The 21,045-nt window shown below is 35.6% G+C and overlaps 1 protein-coding gene across 1 annotated transcript in view; it reads right to left on the reverse strand.

The window, feature by feature from the left end:
- Positions 1–382: 382 nt before the first annotated feature.
- The window catches only part of AEBP2 (AE binding protein 2), a 66,020-nt gene continuing 45,357 nt past the window's right edge, over positions 383–21,045 (reverse strand). The window contains exons 4-9 of the mRNA XM_059185917.1: positions 19,382–19,568; positions 14,041–14,165; positions 9,043–9,110; positions 5,135–5,248; positions 2,502–2,528; positions 383–1,953 (exon numbers count right to left, since the gene is read on the reverse strand). Coding sequence (XP_059041900.1) covers positions 1,908–1,953; positions 2,502–2,528; positions 5,135–5,248; positions 9,043–9,110; positions 14,041–14,165; positions 19,382–19,568 — 567 coding nt within the window. The 3' untranslated portion in view covers positions 383–1,907. The remainder of the gene's footprint in view (positions 1,954–2,501; positions 2,529–5,134; positions 5,249–9,042; positions 9,111–14,040; positions 14,166–19,381; positions 19,569–21,045) is intronic.

Here is a 21,045-nt window from a genome sequence, read left to right on the forward strand (position 1 = left end):
GGGGTTAGGAGAAACAATATAAATGGTAAACATCACTAAATAAACTATTTTTGGTTAAAATGTTCACACTTATTTCCCAATCTTAATTGCATGTGTATACATGTATATATACAAGTTATAAAACTATTTCATTTTAATTCCATATTCCTTTTGGTGTTTTAGTATAGATAGTATCGGACCAAAGTCAAATAAGCAGCAAAGTACCATGAGTAATTAAGTACTCAGAGGCTAGCTAATCCATAACCATGAAATTTGGTTTTGACATCTAAATATTTCCAAACAATGAAAAAACTTATTTGTTGTGCCCTTCAAGAAAATATGAGATGTATATTTCAGATGTCGTTTTAAAATTTAATTGAATTGTTACAATTTTGAAGCTAAATGTGATTTGCTTTTGTTTTATTAGAAAAAATACTCAGGCAAGGTCTACAATCATCGGTCAATTAAGAATGACTTACAAGAACATGAGGCAATAAAATAAAAAATACAGGTACAAACTATATATCTGAAACACTTCTATTTGGCAATTTTATAACAAATCAAAATTTTAAAATAACAAAGAAGATTGCAGATTACTTCGTAGATACAGAATAAAGCAAATGATGAAGTGCTTAAGCAAAAGAAAACAAAAAAAAAAGTAAAACACACTGCTTTTCTCTTCAAAAATAAAATCACATTTGCTACAGATCAAACAGATAATACCCTTATTAAACAACCATTCCAGAACGTCTTATAGTAGCAGTGCTTTTATTTGCACTTCATTTAATTTTATATGACTCATTTCATGTATATAGCTCTTTACCCCACTGTTAACGAATAAAGTCTCCCATAATTTTTACTATTTTTAAAATTTTTTTAAAGTAAATGAGAAATGATTTATGTATCATGGAACCTTTCCCATTTTGGAACCAAAGGCTTAATTCTATATTTTTGTCTATTCTTTTCTTTAAAAAATTTAGTGTAAAAACTGCTGGTTTTTATATCACTGTAGTAAAGTGAAAACTCCTCAATCAGGAGTATTTTCTGCAGTTTGACTGCATATAACCACATATACTTTACAATATGTCCTTCCAACAGTAAGGAAATAATTGATTTCACGGTCACTGTCAGAAATGAGTGCCATAATTCTATTATGGGTATAGGTCCTCCCTCAAAAGACTTTCTGGAAGGATGTTCAATGTGTTTTGTTCTTATAGATATTAACAGTAGTACATAGTCCCTTAAGTCTGCAAAGACATTTATTGTTAAAGAAGGTGCTTTATTAACAATTCCTCTGGCAGCACTAGTGAATTACAATATCCTTCAATATTATTTCTACCCATAATATATACATTTAACTTTCATGCCTCTAGAAAAACATCTACAGTACATTTCATAATATAAAAATATATTACAAATCTGCTGAATTATTTACAAGCAATGTTCTATTATCTCTATGCAACATTTGTTTGATACAATACTAACAAGTTACACATATTTCCATTTCTGTAAGTTAAAAAAAATCCATATGGCTTCTTGCTTACCAAGCAAGAAAGTGATTTTATTTTCCTTTCAAAACCAACTTTGGTGCATAAAGGATTCAGTTTGAAATACTTTAAAAAAAAAATTTTTTTTTCTTATGTTAAGAAAAAACAACTCATAAACCAAATGCTTTCCTCAGAAAAAAAAAAAAATTAGAGGCTTATATAGGTTAAAATGAAAATATGAGGATTATTCAAATAATTGGAAATAGAGGTTTTTCAAAAACCGTTAACAGATTAGTTATATAAGGTAAATATTAACATACTGTACTCCATGAGAAAACCCTAGTCCTGAAAAGGGAGCCACCAGACATACTGCAACACTCTTTAACAGAAATTTTCAGCCCTAATTCGATAGACGAATTTTTAGTTGATTGCAAATGTCGTTCACTGTTTGCTTAAATACAAATTGAACACTTTTCTTATCAGAGTTCTGCAAAAGAACACAAATGGCAACCAATCACATCTATTTATCATAATCGAAAGGTAAATTATCTCTTGATAATTTTCATTGTCAAAATATTTCCTAATATGACTTCAAATCAATAGACACTGTCAAGACAAACATCCTTACAGTGCTTTTGGTATTTTTAAGGGCACATGTTGTAATTGTTTTCTTTCCAATATAAACTACTGTAATCGCTAAAAGGGGGGAAAAAGCAGCTTAAAGCAGCAAGCATGCAAAGCCTTTAAGAAGCTGTTCCACTAAGTTGCCAGAAGAGTGTTTGCTCAGTCTCCCACAGTACCATTCCATGAAAATGTGGATATACAGTAATATATTAATATATTCCACAGAAGAGCCTACTTCATTCACAGAATGTTTACACTAAGCATAAATATTATTCTAAATACTGGATTTAAGAAAAAAAAAAAAGGAAAGGGGTTGACTCTAATGTGCAACTTTTACTAAACCCATTGTCAGTGACTAAGACTGCAGGTGTCCCCGCTTGTTTGCTTTTTATGTATTTATTTATTTTTTACCTCTTCAACCTCTTCTGCGGCATTGTTCTAGAAAAAGAGAAAAAAGAATATTATTTTATTCGAATGAATCAAAAACACATTAAGTATTTCAAAAGAGACATTAAAAACATTAAATAAGATATAAGCAATGTGATAATCATTGATCATTAAAATTTATTTCCAAAGCCTTCATACTTTAATAATTGCAAACTCGGTTACATAATACAGCTTTTTAATAATTTTTTTTTAAGTAATCTGATTCTAAAAGAGATTCTCATGCTTAACACATGCATGTTAACCAAAGAGAACTTTAAAACTGATGCTTAAATCTTAAGTAAATATTCTTTCTAGTTTTCATTTTGAGTATATTTTTAGAAGGTTTATCATGCTTTCATTTTGAGATGTGTCTCCAGATAAGTCTCCTAAAAGAACTTAGAACAATTGCTTTTTTACTTAATTTCACAAGTTTTCCGAATCCAAATCCAGCCCTTGCTCACATGTTACATCACAGCAGATGTAGCCAGTTCTATTAATCTGTACCACTTTAGGAAAGACTTAATGCTAACTTCCAGAACAGGAGAAGCATAAAGGTTTAGACTCAAAATTAAATGTTAAGAAAAGGTAGGGGTTGGGGGTGGGGGGTAAAATACAGTTAAAGAAAAATAACTCCACAGATGCATTTAATAGGTCTTAAAAACATGTTCATTACCCAAAAATGAAATCAGTAAGAAGTGCAGATGTACACTTTTGAAAACATGAAATGCACTTCCTATGTTCTTTTGGACAGTAGTTCTGCACCTGAATTTTTTAAGTCCCTAAAAATATTCACTAAAATATCTAATTTGCTTACAGTATACGCAAGAATTACAAAAATAAGCTGGTCTGTGAAAAAGGAAGACCCTTAGAGAGGGGCAAGTAGAACATAGGGCAGAAACACAGAAGTTAGTCTGAATCTTGTAATTAAGATTCATGCCCCTTTGCCAACCCTCTGCATAAGGGATGTTTACAAACAGTTCTAATAGCAGGGTGGCTTTCCCAAAATATCACTCTTTTAGAATGCTAATTTTAATTACTCCCTTCAAAGAGTAAGCAGAAATAAACCCTAAATTAAGTACCAGTAAATAAAGAATATTCAATTATTTTTCTTATAAAGAGAAAGGTAAATCGTGACTTTCCCATATTTTTGGTAGTGGATTTCCTTCAGTCTTCTCCTTTAAGGTAATTTCACTATTTATTACACTAATCTCTAACACAGTTCATCACAAAAAAACAAGTTTTTTTTTTTTTTTTTAAAGATTTTATTTATTTATTTGTCAGAGAGAGTGAACACAGGCAGACAGAGTGGCAGCAGAGGCAGAGAGAGAGGGAGAAGCAGGCTTCCTGCCAAGCTAGGAGCCCGATGTGGGACTCGATCCCAGGACACTGGGATCATGACCTGAGCCGAAGGCAGCCGCTTAACCAACTGAGCCACCCAGGCATCCCACAAAAAAACAAGTTTTGATGGTACTTATTATTAGCACCTTCATCAGATGTTTAAAATAAATTTGGGGGGGAGTAGGGAAAACTCTAGAGTCTCAGTGTTTCCACATGGCAAGGCCCATTATGTTAGAATTTCATTCTCCAAAGGTATCTCCAATTATAAGAAATCTTATTATACTGAATTACATTCCAAAAAATTGAGTCATAGAATAAACAGAACCTTCAAAGTGTTTAATTGCTTCAGAATTTGGCATAGGACACAGTCTCCTTATGATAACTAAAATTCACATTTGGTATTATCAATTATTATATGCTATTTATTCAACCTATTTCTATGCAAAATACATATCAAATTAAAACTGATTTTAAAAACACACAAGTTTGCTCATGAAGAGTGCTTCTTAAGCATTTTCACCACTTTCTGAATTACCCTAGTATATGTCATTTGGATGGAGGCAGTAAGGAGAGTTCAGTCACATACTATCTGTGTAACCTTGGGCAAGCTATTTAAACTCTTGCCTCAGTTTTCCAATCTGTAAAACAGAGATAGTAACACCTACTTCACAGGCTGCTGTGAGGATGAAGTGTATGTAAAGCACCTAGCAAAGTGACTCAGCACATAGTCAGAAATGTTGGTCTCTTCTCCTTCCCCCCCTATACCTTCATAAGCACAGCACACTAAAACAAAGGTCAGATCAGAAAATTATTAGCAATGTGAACACTGAGCTACCTCTTAAAAACAAATACAACAATATTTAAACTGTACTCCTAAAAAGTTTGGGTGGAGTATAAGTTTAAAAATTCATCCATTTATGGTATTTTAGGCCACATGGAATATATTCCCAGACCCACAAAAGATTGGTATCATAAAAAGAATTACATACTTAAATAAGAGGCACTTATTTTTGAAATACTATATATATTACAATCTAAGCTACGTAAGATAAATCTGGAATTAAACTGGCATATAAACTTTACCAAAATATTATCTTTCTGGATCCTAAAATTTATAAATGTTTATATAATGGAATTTCCATATACAAAGCTCCAGAAAGCAAACTATGCTTGGTACTGAAATTTAGTGCTTAAAAATAAGTCTTAACCTTATATCCAAAATTTAGAGAGATTTAATATTACAATTCAAAAGTAAAACATCAAATCAAGAATTAAATTACCTGTATATGTTTGGATCCAAAAGCAAGGCAGTATCTTTGGGTAGCTTTGATAAATGAACTACTTTAGTTTTTAACTGATGTCGTTCACTTTCATTCACCCACACATCAGGCAGACTACGAATTAAAAAAACAAGCATAAATGAAATAACATTAATCTTTTTTTTTTTTTTTTTTAAAGATTTTATTTATTTATTTGACAGAGAGAAATCACAAGTAGATGGAGAGGCAGGCAGAGAGAGAGAGAGGAGGAAGCAGGCTCCCTGCTGAGCAGAGAGCCCGATGCGGGACTCGATCCCAGGACCCTGAGATCATGATCTGAGCCGAAGGCAGCGGCTTAACCCACTGAGCCACCCAGGCGCCCCGAAATAACATTAATCTTAAAGCTTATTCTTCCCTCCACCCCGGGAAACCAGGGGTTTCTCTTTTTTCTTTTTTTTTTAAAGATTTTATTTATTTATTTGACACAGAGAGAGAGATCACGAGTAGGCAGAGAGGCAGGCAGAGAGAAAGGAGGAAGCAGGCTCCCTGCTGAGCAGAAAGTCCAATACGGGGCTCCATCCCAGGACGCTGAGACCATGACCTGAGCCGAAGGCAGAGGCTCAGCGTACTCTTCGTATAAACTTACACTACCCAGACTTTTCTGCTAGTGTGACTGAGTCACCTAGGTTAACAAGCTTTTCAGGAGCCAAGGAACAGCAAGGATGCAGAGTCTCAGCTAAAAAGTGGCAGTGAAATTTCAGGCATGAATTTGAGAATGAGTTAGGGATTTTTGGTGGCAAAGCCACATCAAACTCAGAATCATGCATTATAAAACACTGTCTTTTAATTTACTAACTAAATTCATATTTGAGCTTGACTTGATGACATTTTGACAATGAGTTTTATTTTTTTTTATTGAGGTACAGTTGACTTCCAAAACATAGTAATTCAACAATTTTAGACATTACTCTGTTACCGTATCACATTATGCTATTATTGACTATATTCCTCATGGTGACACCAAGTTTTTTAATGACTAAATAAGTAAACACTCCACTAGATAAACCCCATGGAAAAAAATGCACATGTGGGGCGCCTGGGTGGCTCAGTAGGTTGGGCCGCTGCCTTCAGCTCAGGTCATGATCTCGGAGTCCTGGGATTGAGTCCCGCATCGGGCTCTCTGCTCAGCAGAGAGCCTGCTTCCCTCTCTCTCTCTCTGCCTGCCTCTCCATCTACTTGTGATTTCTCTCAAATAAATAAAATAAAATCTTAAAAAAAAAAAAAATGCACATGTGATCAAATCCTGAATTCAAAGAAATCTAATCCTACCAGGAAGTTCAAATAAAAGCATTTAGATACTTGGACTGATCAATTTCCAGAATACTAAGAATACACATATATTTCAATTTATCTTCAACTATGTTTATAACCTTAATATAAAAAGAGCTCTTACAAATCAGTATGAAACAGGTAAATATTTACTGGGGGAAAAGGAACAGGGGAGACAAAGGACACAAACCAACAATTCACCAAAGATTAAAATGTTTAAAAATGATCTTACATGTAATTATAGAAATACAAAATGTAAAAGGATAATAATTGACGTATTAATAGTAAGCCAGAGAAATAAGTTCTCTAATGTAAAAGGTGGGATTATAATTGGCACAAACTTTCAGAAAGGCAATGAGTTTCAAAAACTGTAACATTTTGCAGTTTGTATACTGATTTTAATAGCTTTTAATAGTGGAGAAGAATGGACAACTTTCAATGTTTCAGCTAAAAAAGAGCCCATTAAATAAATTTTACAAAGCCATTTCAAAAATATTTTACAGTAGCATTTCCACAAAACCTGGATGGAGCCAGGGGAAGGTGGTGGAAAATATGTTCTACATTAATGGCAGTTAATAGGCACAGGATTTTTTTTTTTTTAAGATTTTTATTTATTAGACAGAGAGATCACAAGTAGGCAGAGAGGCAGGCAGAGAGAGAGGAGAAAGCAGGCTCCCCGCTGAGCAGAGAGCCTGATGCGATCATGACCTGAGCCGACCTGAGCCAAAGGCAGAGGCCCAACCCACTGAGCCACCCAGGCACCCCTAGGCACAGGATTTTTTAAAAAGCCAGATTTCTTTACCAATATGCTAGCATGTATTGTAAACTCCAAAATCTATTTAAGAACTCTTAATTCATTTGACTCTTGATTTTGGCTCAGGTCATGATCACAGTGTTGTGAGATCAAGCCCCACGATGGGCTCCATTCTCTCTCTCTCCCTCTGCCCCTCCTCCTAACCCCAGTCTCTCTCCCTCCTCTTTAAAAAAAAAAAAAAAAAAAAAAGAGGGCAATGGGTATTAAGGAGGGCACAGATTGCATAAAGCACTGGATTATACACAAACAATGAATCTTGGAACACTACATCAAAAACCAATGATTTACGTATGGTGACTAACACAAATTAAGAAAAATGATTAAAAAAACAGTAAGCATCCCCCCTTCTGCCTGCCTCTCTGCCTACTTGTGATCTGTCTGTCAAACAAATAAATAAAATCTTTAAAAAAAAACAACTCTTAATTCACAGCACATTAACATGTCCTTAGAATGAGAAACATTATAGAAAAATATTTAATAACAAAGACGAATGTTAACCACATACTAAAGATTTATGAAAAACCAAGTATACACAATGAGATTCCATCCTCTTAAATTTATTCTATCCTTACTATGCAGCCATCAAAAAAAAAAATGAAATCTTGCCATTTGCGACAATGTGGATGGAACTAGAAGGTATCACACTTAGTGAAATAAGTCAATCGGAGAAAGACAACTATCATATGATCTCCCAGATATGAGGAAGTGGAGATGCAACGTGGGGGGTTACGGGGGTAGGAAAAGAATAAATGAAACAAGATGGGATCGGGAGGGAGACAAACCATGAGAGACTCTTAATCTCACAAAACAAACTGAGGGATGGGGGCGGCTAGGGAGAGGGTGGTGGGGTTATGGACATTGGGGAAGATAAGTGCTATGGTGAATGCTGTGAACTGTGTAAACCTGGTGAGTCACAGATCTATACCCCTGGGGCTAATAATACATTATATGTTAATAAAAAAAATTATTCTATTCTTGGAAATTTTTATTTTATCCAAAATTTCTAAGATACACTTTCATTACCTTTTCTAACAAGAAAAAAAAAATTAATGAAAAGATAAAAGGAAAATTAAGTATGAAATGTCTAATTAAGGGGCGCCTGGGTGGCTCAGTTGGTTAAGCGTCTGTCTTCAGCTCAGGTCATGATCTCAGGACCCTGGGATAGAGGCCCACCATCAGGCTCTCTGCTCAGTAGGGAGCCTCCTTCTCTCTTGCCCTCTGCCCCTCCCCCTCCTTGTGTTCTCTGTTAAATAAATAAAATCAGAAAGAGAAAGAAATGAAAAGAAAAGAAAGGGGGAAGAAGTAAGAGAAAGAAGAAGAAAGGGAGAGAGGGAAAGAAAAGTCTAATTAAGGAGCACCTGGGTCAGAAAAACACAGTGCTGCTAGAAAACTAGCCAAGTGATTTTTCTATAAAATATCACTGTGTGCTAGAAATTACTCAGAAATTTTTTAAATAAATGATTCAAACAAAACCACAATTAAAGCTGCTTGCATAATACCTAAGGGTCACTGAAAAATGCTAAAAATGATTACATCCTAAAAATGACTAAAAACTGCTATAACAACTTTTATTAAAAATCATAAAAAAGCTAGTTGTAAAGTTATACCTTGACGCAGGTACTGTAAGAGCTTTCACAGATTATTTTTTTTAATACGGACAAGTCAAAATGTTTTGCAGTTTAATTTCTGTAATTCTTTTATAATATTCAAATCCAAATTTTTTAGTATAAGAGGTTAATAAAAATAAGAGAGTCTATTCATTATACATAGTATTCCAAATACTTACATGTCTTCAGGCATCCAATGAAGCAAAAGTTTTATCTTTCCAGAATCCTCTTTTCTCTTAGCTATTACCTAGTAATGATATAAAAGAGATCATAAAAATGATTTGTGGAACATTGTTTTAATATATCAATAAAAAGCACTTCTGATTCTAATTAAGATTTTTCTAAGTTCATATCCTAGACCAGATATTACTACAATATTTTGTTCTGACCTGCTTTGAGACCCTTCACCTTTGATAATGTACTTTCACAAAAGAAAAAGAGAAAAAAGGAGTTGAAGAAGTTTTGCATTGCAAATACTAACACAATGTTAACTTTATTAAGGGCCTGAAAATGCTATTTACTTTACTATCTATTAAAGTCTGAACATTAGCTAGATTGCCAACGAAAAATTCATTATTGGTTGAAATATTTTTAAAGAACAAATAGAAAAGTAAAGAAAAAATAACAACAGCTGAGATAGGAAAAGTCTTCAATTTATGACTAAGATATTTGTTGTTTGCTTGCATGTTTCTGTTTGCTGGTTGGTTTGTGTTATTTTAAAAGAAACGTGAGCCAATCTGCGTCTACAGATCAAAGTTAAATAGTGGATCAACCTGAATAAAAAGACTTATATAAAACGTAGAAAGGGCAACATACTTGTTATTCATTAAGAGATTCTGAAAATTCACGGAAATGCTTAAATAACTGACCGAAATTGTATTTTATAACTCTTGTAACTTCTATGTTAACAAAATTAGCATCTTACTGTTTTCATAATCTAAATCTCAGTATCTAATCTAAGCTGCAAACAGCCACACACCTCAAAATGTATTAGGAACTAAGCAAAAATAGCACTTTATACAAAAATAAAAATACCTTCTATTCTCATTATTTCAAACCAATAGTTAAGTACTCTAATTCTAGACCTGGAACAATGAGATTAACTTAAGAACCCAACAACAGATCTGAAGATGCTGAAACAAAATACCTCTAACAAAAAAATAAGACATGAAAACAATGCAAACCAACCAACCACAGCAAGCCAACTGACTGGTAACTAGGATTCTGCTGACCTCTTCTGGAGAAGGCTCGAAAGAATATATATATATATATATATATATATAGTAAGACAAATGAGGTCAACTGCACAGTATGTACCTCACAACATATTTTTCTGCAAACTGTATGGTTATTTCCTATAATTGCTTATTTGGTTTCAAGGAAACTTAAATGTACAGTTATCAGTGCATAGTCTGCCTACTAAAAGAAGTGATTCTGTGTAACATATACCACTTCCATCAAAACCTTCCTTGTCGGGGCACCTGGGTGTCTCAGTGGGTTAAGCCTCTGCCTTCGGCTCAGGTCATGATCTCAGGGTTCTGGGATCAAGTCCCGCATCGGGCTCTGCTCAGCGGGGAGCCTGCTTCCCTCTCTCTCTCTCTCTGCCTGCCTCTCTGCCTACTTGTGATCTCTCTCTCTGTTAAATAAATAAAATCTTTAATAAATAAGTAAATAATAAAATTGGTGATAAGCCCCAAACCTCACTCTTTACACTTCTCTACTTGTATTTAATTCCTAGATGATCATATCTAGTCTGATTCCTTTAAATACCACTAATATGCTGAAAATGTATTATTTGTATATGTAGCCACACCTCTTCTCTGGGCTCAAACTCTTAAATCAATCTAAGTGAAAGATGCAATGGATTCTCTATTGAATGTGTGAAAAAGTAACATCTTGACACTTCCCTCTCCCCCAATCTACTCTTCAAATTTTCTATTAAATGGCAACTCCATTCTTTTGCCCAATTGCCCAGACCAAACACACTGGAGTCATCCTTTACTTTCATTATCAAACTGACATATGATCCACCCATAATTCTGGTCAGTAGTACTTTGAAAAGATATTTAGAATCTAACAATTCTTAGCATCTCCACTGTAACTATTCTGGCCTTTTCTCACCTCAGATACTAAAAAAAAGACTGATCCTCTTTTCCCCATCCTGACCTACACTCTGTCTTCAAGACAGAAACCCAAGCACATTAAAACCCACACGAGAGGGAAGAGATCAATGAGTTGACACTAGAAAACTTCTGAGTAATGGGAATGTTCTAGATCTTAACTGTGGCAGCAGTGGTGGATTCATAGATGAATTGTCAAAGCTCATATAAAACTATACTTTAAATGGGTGCATTTATATTTATTACACCTCAGTAAAAATTATGAAAAAAATTACATCAGACCATGGCTACTCAAACTTCAACAGTTTCCCATCACAAAGAATAAAAACCAAAGTCTTAGTCAAACAAGATTCTCCCCCTATTATCTGACTTAACTCCGACTCTCTCCCTTCTTGCGTATTTGGCATACTTTCAAACATACTTGGGATATTCTTACTTTTCAATTTATATTTAATTTTTCCCTCTACCAATGATGTTCATCCCCCTAATAACTGAATGGCTCATACCCCTACTTCCTGTGAGTTTTTACAATTTTACTATTTCATCTTGTTTATCGTGTCTCATCATTCATTAATGGTTTTGTTCACTGTTGTATCTCATAAGTACACAGTAGGTGCTCAATATTTAAGTGAATGAACGAGTGAGTACTAATGCCACACTTTGGGTCTGGTGACCAATCTTACAGACCTTTGAAGAAAAGAACAATTATAAACCTATGTTATCAAATTTCAGAGGATTTCAGGGGCACCTGGGGGTTTGGATGGTTAAGCATCTGCCTTCAAGGTTCTGGGATCGAGGCCTGTGTCCTACTCCCTGCTCAGCAAGAAATGTGTTTCTCCCTCTCCCTCTCTGCCCACTTGTACTCTCTCTCTCCCTTTCTCAAATAAATAAATAAATAAAATCTTTAAAACAAAACAAAAACAACAGCAAAGGAGGACTTGAACCATTACTGCTGAACAAGCCCTTGATCTTGCTGAATCTCATTAGAATTCCCAACAGAGCCATTTTAACTTTGTCTTCTCAAACTCTAATTTTCCTTTCAATCCTTTCATTCTTATTTAGATAACTATATTTCCAATGTTGATTTTTTTTAATCCAATGTTCTTTAAAAGAGAATAAATATGGTGTACTTTTCCTCAAATGCAAACTCAGAAAAGGTTCCCTTGCTTTCTCATCTTTATATTTCTTGCCCTTAATTCTGGCAATTATAACCAAAATTGGAAATTTTTCACTGGAAGTATAAATAGAAGAAAAAGTGAAAATGCAAAGCAACAGAACCTCAATGTTATAGGAGATGGAAAAATAAATATTCAAACCAGTAGGGAAACTGATGTCAATACTGATTTTTTACGCAGCTCTTTCTGCCCACAGATCCTGTCCCTGCTATAATAAAACCATGTTTTTGCACCAATAATAATAACTGATCTTTTGTATTTAATTCTGTGATTCTGATTGATATAAAAAAATTAAACCTAAATTTAGTATATTTTATATTTCAACAATCAAAATTAAACAACCCCTTTCTCTAGGGATTCAAATCACCAAGGTCTGCTCTAAAATTTCCTCTACTAACTTACCTACACCAAAATACATCAATTTAAGGATGACTGGATAATAAAATGGCAAGAGGCATGGGAATAAAGAACAATTCTTTGTTACCTCTTTGCTAACCAAAAATAAAGTATTTATTGTTTTTCAAATTTGACACTTTTCATTTACTGACCACTGTCATTCAAATAAATATACAGACTGCCCACTATGTGTCAAGGCACAATGACAGAAACTTGGCACATATCAGCAAAATAAACAAATTAAAAACTCCCTCCTGGGGCGCCTGGGTGGCTCAGTGGGTTAAGCCGCTGCCTTTGGCTCAGGTCATGATCCCAGGGTCCTGGGATCGAGTCCCGCATTGGGCTCTCTGCTGAGCGGAGAGCCTGCTTTCCTCTCTCTCTCTCTGCCTGCCTCTCTGACTACTTGTGATCTCTGTCTGTCAAATAAATAAATAAAAGCTTTAAAAAAAAAAAAAAAAATTCCCTCCTTCACAAATCTTTAATTTGATGGCCATTATCTTACTTCTGTTTAATCCAAGTTTAGAAGTGTTTTGGCAGGTGAGGGAGGAGCATGTAATAAGCACTTATGGCTATGAGCTAAAGAGTCTAATATTCTAATTTTAGAAATGAAACCAGAAAAGACAGCTAGTTTGAGGTTAGAGCCTGATCTTCAAATGCTGAGAAGCCCAAATGTCGCCCCAATACTCCTAAATAGCTCAAATTAAAGGCCAAAATATTCCATTTAACCATCAAAATGTTGAATTGTGGCGGGGCGCCTGGGTGGCTCAGTGGGTTAAAGCCTCTGCCTTCGACTCAGGTCATGATCCTAGGGTCCTGGGATCAAGCCCTGAGTCGGGTTCTCTGCTCAGCGGGGAGCCTGCTTCCCTTCCTCCTCTCTCTCTGCCTGTGTCTCTGCTTACTTGTGATCTTTCTCTTGTGTCAAATAAATAAATAATCTTTTAAAAAAAAAAATTTGAATTGTGGGAAATACAGATGACTCTTGAACAATGCAGAGGTTAGGACTGCCAACCACCCACACTATCGAAAACCCACATTTAACTTTTGACTCCCAAAAACTTTACCAACAGTCTACCGCTGATCAGAAGCCTTACTGATAATATAATTAACATATATTTTATACATTATATGTATTATATACTATGTATTATATACAAATTGTTATATACTATATTCTTACAATAAACCAGGAAAAAAATTAAGAAAATCATATGGAATAAAATACATTTACATTACTTTAATATATTTATTTTTAAAAATCTGTTAAGTGGACACCTGCAGTTCAAACCCATGTTGCTTAAGAGTTAACTAAATTTGCTTTATAACCAACAATACATGTAATTTTCAAAATACTGATAAATCAGAAGTTTTTATGATTTTGTTAAAATATAATTATTAGATTTTGAGTTCAGAAATGGTTGTGAAAGTCAAAATACGTGTTCTTGCAAACCTACATAAATAATTTAAAAAAACAGTAACAAATACTTACAGTACTATGAAAAACAACACTGTGTCCCTTCCCTAAACTTTCTATGTGAGCTGAGAGGTTAAAGCATATGGCTCGATGTCTTATCGCATCCAGTGTTTGTGCATCGAAGAAATCATGTGGTCGTGCTAAAAGTCAATACAAAAATATAAAGAATATTTAGAAAAATATAACAATATGCCAAGCAGCCAAATAATCCATTTGCCACGAAAATATGTAATAAGTAAGAAGGACTGAAACAATTAACATAAATATCTATCTGGTGCTTAAATAAAAAATTTATTTTGCTTTCGGAACCTGGGGTCTAGTTGACAAGAAGCATACACAAAAGCAGACTTCCAACTAATGAGTGAATGTGGATTAACTATGCCCATTGGTGTGTGAAGTTCTAACATTAGGCCCCATGATTCCACACTGCGGTTACTATCTTTTCCAAACAATTTTAGGTTTTACTTCAGTGCCTCTCTTGAGCACCAGTCCTGTATTTTCAACAATCTGATGAGTTCCTCATCTATCACTATACTGAGATCCAATGCATCACAGCCAAGCATCTAAAATACACATCATGAATATTCTGTATTAACACAAAATCAAAAATGTTCCAAACCTGCGGCACTTGACTGCCTCAGTTGGAGGAGCATAGGGCTCTTGATCTCAGGGCTGTGAGTTTGAACCCCATGATGGGTATAGAGATTTAAAAAAAAAATTTTTTCCCCAAACTTGGCAAATCTGTAATGTTATTTTGGAGTTTTGGACAAGTATTTTCTTGATTATAAGTAACTCTTCTGGGGCGCCTAGGTGGTACAGATGGCTGAGTGTCCGACTCAGTTTTGGCTCAGGTCCTGATCTCAGTGTCCTAAGATCAAGCCCCACATCAGCTCCACACTTAGCAGGGAGTCTGTTTGGGATTCGCTCTCCCTTCATCTCTCTCAAATAAATAAATGAATATTTAAAGAAAAAAAAATTCTAACAACAATCCAGGGAAATTATAAATATAGTTTTCAGTGCCAACGATTCTGCCAAAATTCTTTCTAACTCCCAGCTCCACCAGTTACTAACTGTGTGACTTCAGGCAAACTGCTTATAATCTGCTTAGCCTATTTCCTTGTGAAATGGAGACACAACAGCTATAGAACTATCATTAAGTAAAACAAATGCATATAAAAAAATGCTTTAAATCTCAAAGTAGTTTATATTAATAACCTTATACTACTTTTTAAAATAAGCTCAAGGGGTGCCTGGGTGGCTTAGCCATTAAGTGTCTACCTTCAGCTCAGGTCATGATCCCAGGGTCCTGGGATTGTGCCCTGCATCAGGCTCCCTGCTCAACAGAAGGCCTGCTTCTCCCTCTCTCACTACCTCTGCTTGTATTTCCTCTCTCAATGTCTCTCTCTCTGGGTCAAGTAAATAAATAAAATGTTTTTTTAATAATAAAATAAAATAATAAGCTCACAAACCTGGAGTAAGCAATCTCTTAGTGTTAACCACAACAAAACTATACATTAAAGATTTAATTTGGTAAGAACATTTTTTAAATTTCTATTTTCATCCCACAAGTATTATAAATTGTGCCACTTTTATTCCTAATAAGAATGTTGCTCAAGGGGCACCTGGGTGGCTCAGTGGGTTAAGCCTCTGCCTTTGGCTCAGGTCATCAACTCAGGGTCCTGGGATGGAGCACCTCATTGGGCTCCCTGCTCAGCAGGAAGCCTGCCTCCCCTTCTCTCTCTGACTGCCTCTCTGCCTACTTATGATCTCTGTCAAATAAATAAATAAAATCTTTAAAAACTAAAATTTTTTTTAAAAAGAATGTTGCTCAAAATAGGGAAAATGAAAATTTTCTTATTTTACAACTGTGGAGCTTACTAATACATGAAAATTTTCAAGATCATCTGTAATTAAGAATTAAATTTTATTGACAATAAATGAAAATGGCCTGATTTCCTGGTACAGTATTTTCTGAACTACATATATGCTGATTTATCACAGTACTCTGATTTACTACTGTGTAAAGTGGATTTGCCTCTACTAATCATGGAGTTCTCAGAACATCTACACAAATCCACCAGCGCTTTGGTGGGAACTGTTTTCACCAGATGGCATACTCAGTAAATAGCTATTTTTTCACTGGACTTTTCTTCAAAAGTAGTAAGCAAAACAGCAAGTAATAAACTAGCAGAACCCACAGACAAGGAATGCAACGGTAAATCAGAAAAAAAAAATATTTGACATTTATGGGGAAGAAAAAAAAATCATAAGGAAAAACAAACCCCCTTCCTACCAGATTTGTGCCTACTGGGGGGAAAAAAGTATACTCTATCTACTCCGTCCATGTTCTCCAAATACGCTTTTTCCCGAGCAGCATAAGCACTTATAGAAAACAGAGTAACTAGAACAATAGTCTCCAAAGCAGGTCTGTGTCATGATCCATTAGGGTGAGGGAAGAAAATACTATCTCACTACTTTTTTCATCTCAGTGTTTTTCAATATACCCTTCTTGGTAACTGCCTTATAATGTGTATCAGTAGCATTACCTGTGTGCACTATACAAGCACAGATATTGGGACTGTGTGCTCAAGCATTTTTTTTTAACTGATGAGCTATACAATCAAAAACCTTTGGAGTCGGGGCGCCTGGGTGGCTCAGGGGTTAAAGCCTCTGCCTTCGGCTCAGGTCAGGATCCCAGGGTCCTGGGATCAAGCCTCACATCGTGCTCTCTGCTCAGCAGGGAGCCTGCCTCCTTCTCCTCTCTCTCTCTGCCTACCTCTCTGCCTACCTGTGATCTGTCAAATAAATTAAAAAAAAAAACAACAACAACCTTTGGAGACCACAAAAACAGAGACTGGCTCAAAATTATACATATTACTTTATTTCTTTTTAACCTTTTGGTATGGTGTTATGGGTAACTCCCCAAGAACAGTATTAATCATAGGAGATGCAATCTTGTATGCTGGAATCAGGACCAAAAAAAGGTATATATGTAGGAAGATAAACCAGATATGGCATATTCTCTAAATGAACGATATACAAGTATTTATTATATTATTCTTTCCACTTTACTTTCAAGTATGTCAAAAGAGAAAAGCTTTAAAATAAATTTTAAAAATTCTACCAAACAGAAAATGACTTAAGCTACAGTTCTATTCGTTAATGTATTTTTCACCCAGTTCAGTGAAAATGACCTCTCTGAATTACAGGAAGAAGGTACTATCAAAGTGACTTTAGTACACTGCTATAGACTGGTGTATTTTTAAGGAAGGAATGGGCTGCAATGGCAGCAGCTCTGCCATTAAAATCACAGGACTTAATAGGGCTGCTCACAGTGAAAGACCTTGGATCTTTTAAAGTTCATACATTCAGGATTATCCTCATTCTCCTCCATAAAACAAACTGAGGGCTGCTGGTGGGAAGGGGGTTGGGAGAAGGGGGGTGGGGTTATGGACACTGGGGAGGGTATGTGCTATGGTGAGTGCTGTGAAGTATGTAAACCTGGCGATTCACAGACCTGTACCCCTGGGGATAAAAATATATTATATGTTTATAAAAAATAAAAAATAAAAAAATAAATTAAAAAAAAAAATACAGGAAACAAAGTTTTTTTTCACCCACCGCAAGACCTCCCTCTCCACAACTCTCCCTACCACATAGCCCGCTTTATTAATATTGAAAAAACATTCTCAAAAGAGGCTATAGGGGGCGCCTGGGTGGCTCAGTGGGTTAAAGCCTCTGCCTTAGGTTCCGGTCATGATCCCAGGGTCCTGGGATGGAGCCCCGCATTGGGCTCTCTGCTCAGCGGGGAGCCTGCTTCCTCCTATCTCTCTGCCTGCCTCTCCATCTACTTGTGATCTCAGTCTGTCAAATAAATAAAATCTTAAAAAAAAAAAAAAAAAAAGAGAGACTATAGACTTGTAAGCCATCGATCCCTCCATTTCTAAGTGAGGACTAGATATTTAACTGAACGGTTCTTTTTAAGAAAACTAGCAAATTGTATAGATATTACCAAGCAAATGTTGTGAAAAAGTCAGTAAGTTTAAATGATTACTATGTATACACTGAGAAGAAAATAATGAGGCTATTAAGTGGAATAGGTAGAAAAGCTATTCTCAGTTTTAAATACTGTAATATATATTTAGCAATTTGCCCTCGATTACCAGCTACCCAAAGCAATAGTCAAGTAAAATAAACAAATATCATTGCTGTTTTTATCAATGGAAGGCGAAAGCAAAATGATCCATAACCTAAATTCAAAAGCCAACTTTGAAAAATACATGTTTATTTCAACAAGAAACTTAAGAGTTTGGAAGTTTGGGGGTGCCTGGGTGGCTCAGTGGGTTAAAGCCTCTGCCTTCAGCTCAGGTCATGATCCCAGGGTCCTGGGATCGAGCCCCGCATCAGGCTCTCTGCTCAGCAGGGAGCCTGCTTCCTCCTCTCTCTCTGTCTGCTTCTCTGCTTACTTGTGATGTCTGTCTGTCAAATAAATAAATAAAATCTTAAAAAAAAAAAAAAAGAGTTTGGAAGTTTGTCACCAATGATTTCTTCATTTGTCCACTGTAGCTCTGTAGTAACAAAAAAATGTTAACATTTTAGAGACATATCTCCTAATCTGTATGTGTCTGGAGTTTCTTCTATACGCTACTCAAATTCCAACAGAAAGAAGAATATTGCGCAATCTGTTTTTTACTTTCTAGTTCATCCCTCAAGTGGACTCCCTTTCAATGACAGCTGTAGTCTATCATAGTTCTTTATATAGGACATATTTAGTTAGCCAGCTGACATTAAGAACCAGGGCTAGTGCTAGGCTCTGGGAGGTTCTAAGTCAATTCCTACTCCCCACATCTGGCAAGTCTAGATTATCATCTTGTGTTCTATCCTAAATATTGAAGATACATTTCATAACCTGGTAATTGAGCACATAAGAGAGAGACTTAAGTCCTAAGACACACGCTACAAATAGTTTGCTATTCACACATATCACTTTGGAGTAGACCAATTACTTTTACTTCATTATTACTTTTAACATGTTCAAATTTTCCTAAAATACCAACACTGCCATATTTTAAATTTTCTTATTTTAGAACAGAATCAAAGGGGCTCTCAAAATGTATAAAATCTATACAGATTTTATATTCTAAGGCCACAAATACTTACCCTCCCTTAACCACTAAAATAAAACATCTATCACACTGAATTCTCACACTGACACTCAAGGGATCCTATCTGTTTATTACTGTTAACAAAAATACACAAGCAGAGTTGAAGAACAGTAAAACTCAAATTGCATGAATGCCCAAGATATAAACAAAACCTATCTAATATACACACGGATTTTTAGTGAAACACTTACGTAATGAGCGTCTTCTTTTGTTCTTTAATTTTCTCCTTTTGTTCATCCCAGCTTTAGAAGGAGATTCTTCTTTGGCCTTTGGCTGGCTAGAAACTTTTGAGGAGTTCTGCTGACTGAAGTGTGTGGGTACATGGCGAGCTAGCCCTCCCTGAGAAGCAAAGCTGGCATTGCAGCCACCAACAACACACTAAATAAAAATAAAGAAGGATGTCAGGAATGCCATGTAGGGGAGAAGTAGAATATGAATGAGTACTCTGTATTTTCAAAGGTAAATCCATAACACTACAGAACTATTCCAGATAGGAATCATGAGAGACTACTACATCCTTTCTTTTTATAAATTGCCCAAAATAATACACACTAGGCAGTAGCAGGGCTGGAAAAGAAAACTCTATAGTCTCACAACTCTCCAGTTTACTGCCCTTCCTGCTCTATACAAGACAAAAGTAGTGAGATATTCTTCCCAGGAAAAATCTGATTTTCAATTTATCAATTTCCTAAGAGAAACGGTAAGTTTATGTTTTTTTAATGATTTTATTTATTTGTCAGAGAGAGAGGGAGGGAGGTAAGGAGGAAGGAACAGGCTCCACACTGAACAAGGAGCCCTATGCAACACTCAAACCCAGGACCCTGGAATCATAACCTGAGCCAATGATAGAGGCTCAACCAACTGAGTCCCTCGAATCTACCCAATTCATCCTTTCTCCATGCATTCTGAAGGCAAGAAAATACGTGTGTGTGTGTGTGTGTGTGTGTGTGTACATATATCCAGAAAGCACCTTATGAATCAGAGCTATTTCTAAATATATCTGAAGAACTAAACCACTTAACAGATTCTGATAAAACTGATGCTGGCTGAAACATTTCGCAGCAAGATCCTTATACAGTGCCATTCATAATTATTCTATTTATTTTGATAGACAAGAGACATTTTATGGGCTCTAATGGTACTCAGCATTACTAATAAAAATCTTTAACCATTCTAAGGGGCACACGAAGAGGCAGAATGAGTCAGGGTTTTAGTTCATTCATCTATTCTATGTGTTCTGTAAGATGCTGCAAGTATAAGGATAACTTACACTTAAGTTCCCACCCTTAAAGAGTTTTCATCTGGTCAGTAGACATATGAAATGACAACTTCAAAAAACTTCATTCAGGGGTAAGGGACAGAAAGCTATGGGAAGCCTGAAAAGGAGCAACCAGCCATGTCCAGTGCTTTAAAATCAGTATTTCATTTAAATTCTTACAATGACCCTATAAAAAGTACGGTCCTCAGAGAGCCTGCATCAAGAATGTTCAGCCACAGATTTTGAAATGAGAAGTTTAGCACCTAATGGTTATTGAATTCTCAGAATTTAAAAATTTACTATGTATATTTTGAGTTCCAAGAAAAAAACAGTGCTTTAAAAATTTCCATCTCCGGGGCGCCTGGGTGGCTCAGTGGGTTAAGCCTCTGCCTTCGGCTCAGGGCATGATCTCGGGGTCCTGGGATCGAGCCCTGCATCAGGCTCTCTGCTCAGCAGGGGGCCTACCCCCCCTTTCTCTCTGCCTGCCTCTCTGCCTGCTTGTGATCTCTGTCAAATAAATAAATAAAATTAAAAAAAACAATTTCCATCTCCTATAGACTACCAATAGAACACTATCCACTACAAAAGCCACTAGCC

This window comes from Mustela lutreola, chromosome 8 (genome assembly GCF_030435805.1).
Source record: "Mustela lutreola isolate mMusLut2 chromosome 8, mMusLut2.pri, whole genome shotgun sequence".
Classification (NCBI taxonomy): domain Eukaryota; kingdom Metazoa; phylum Chordata; class Mammalia; order Carnivora; family Mustelidae; genus Mustela; species Mustela lutreola.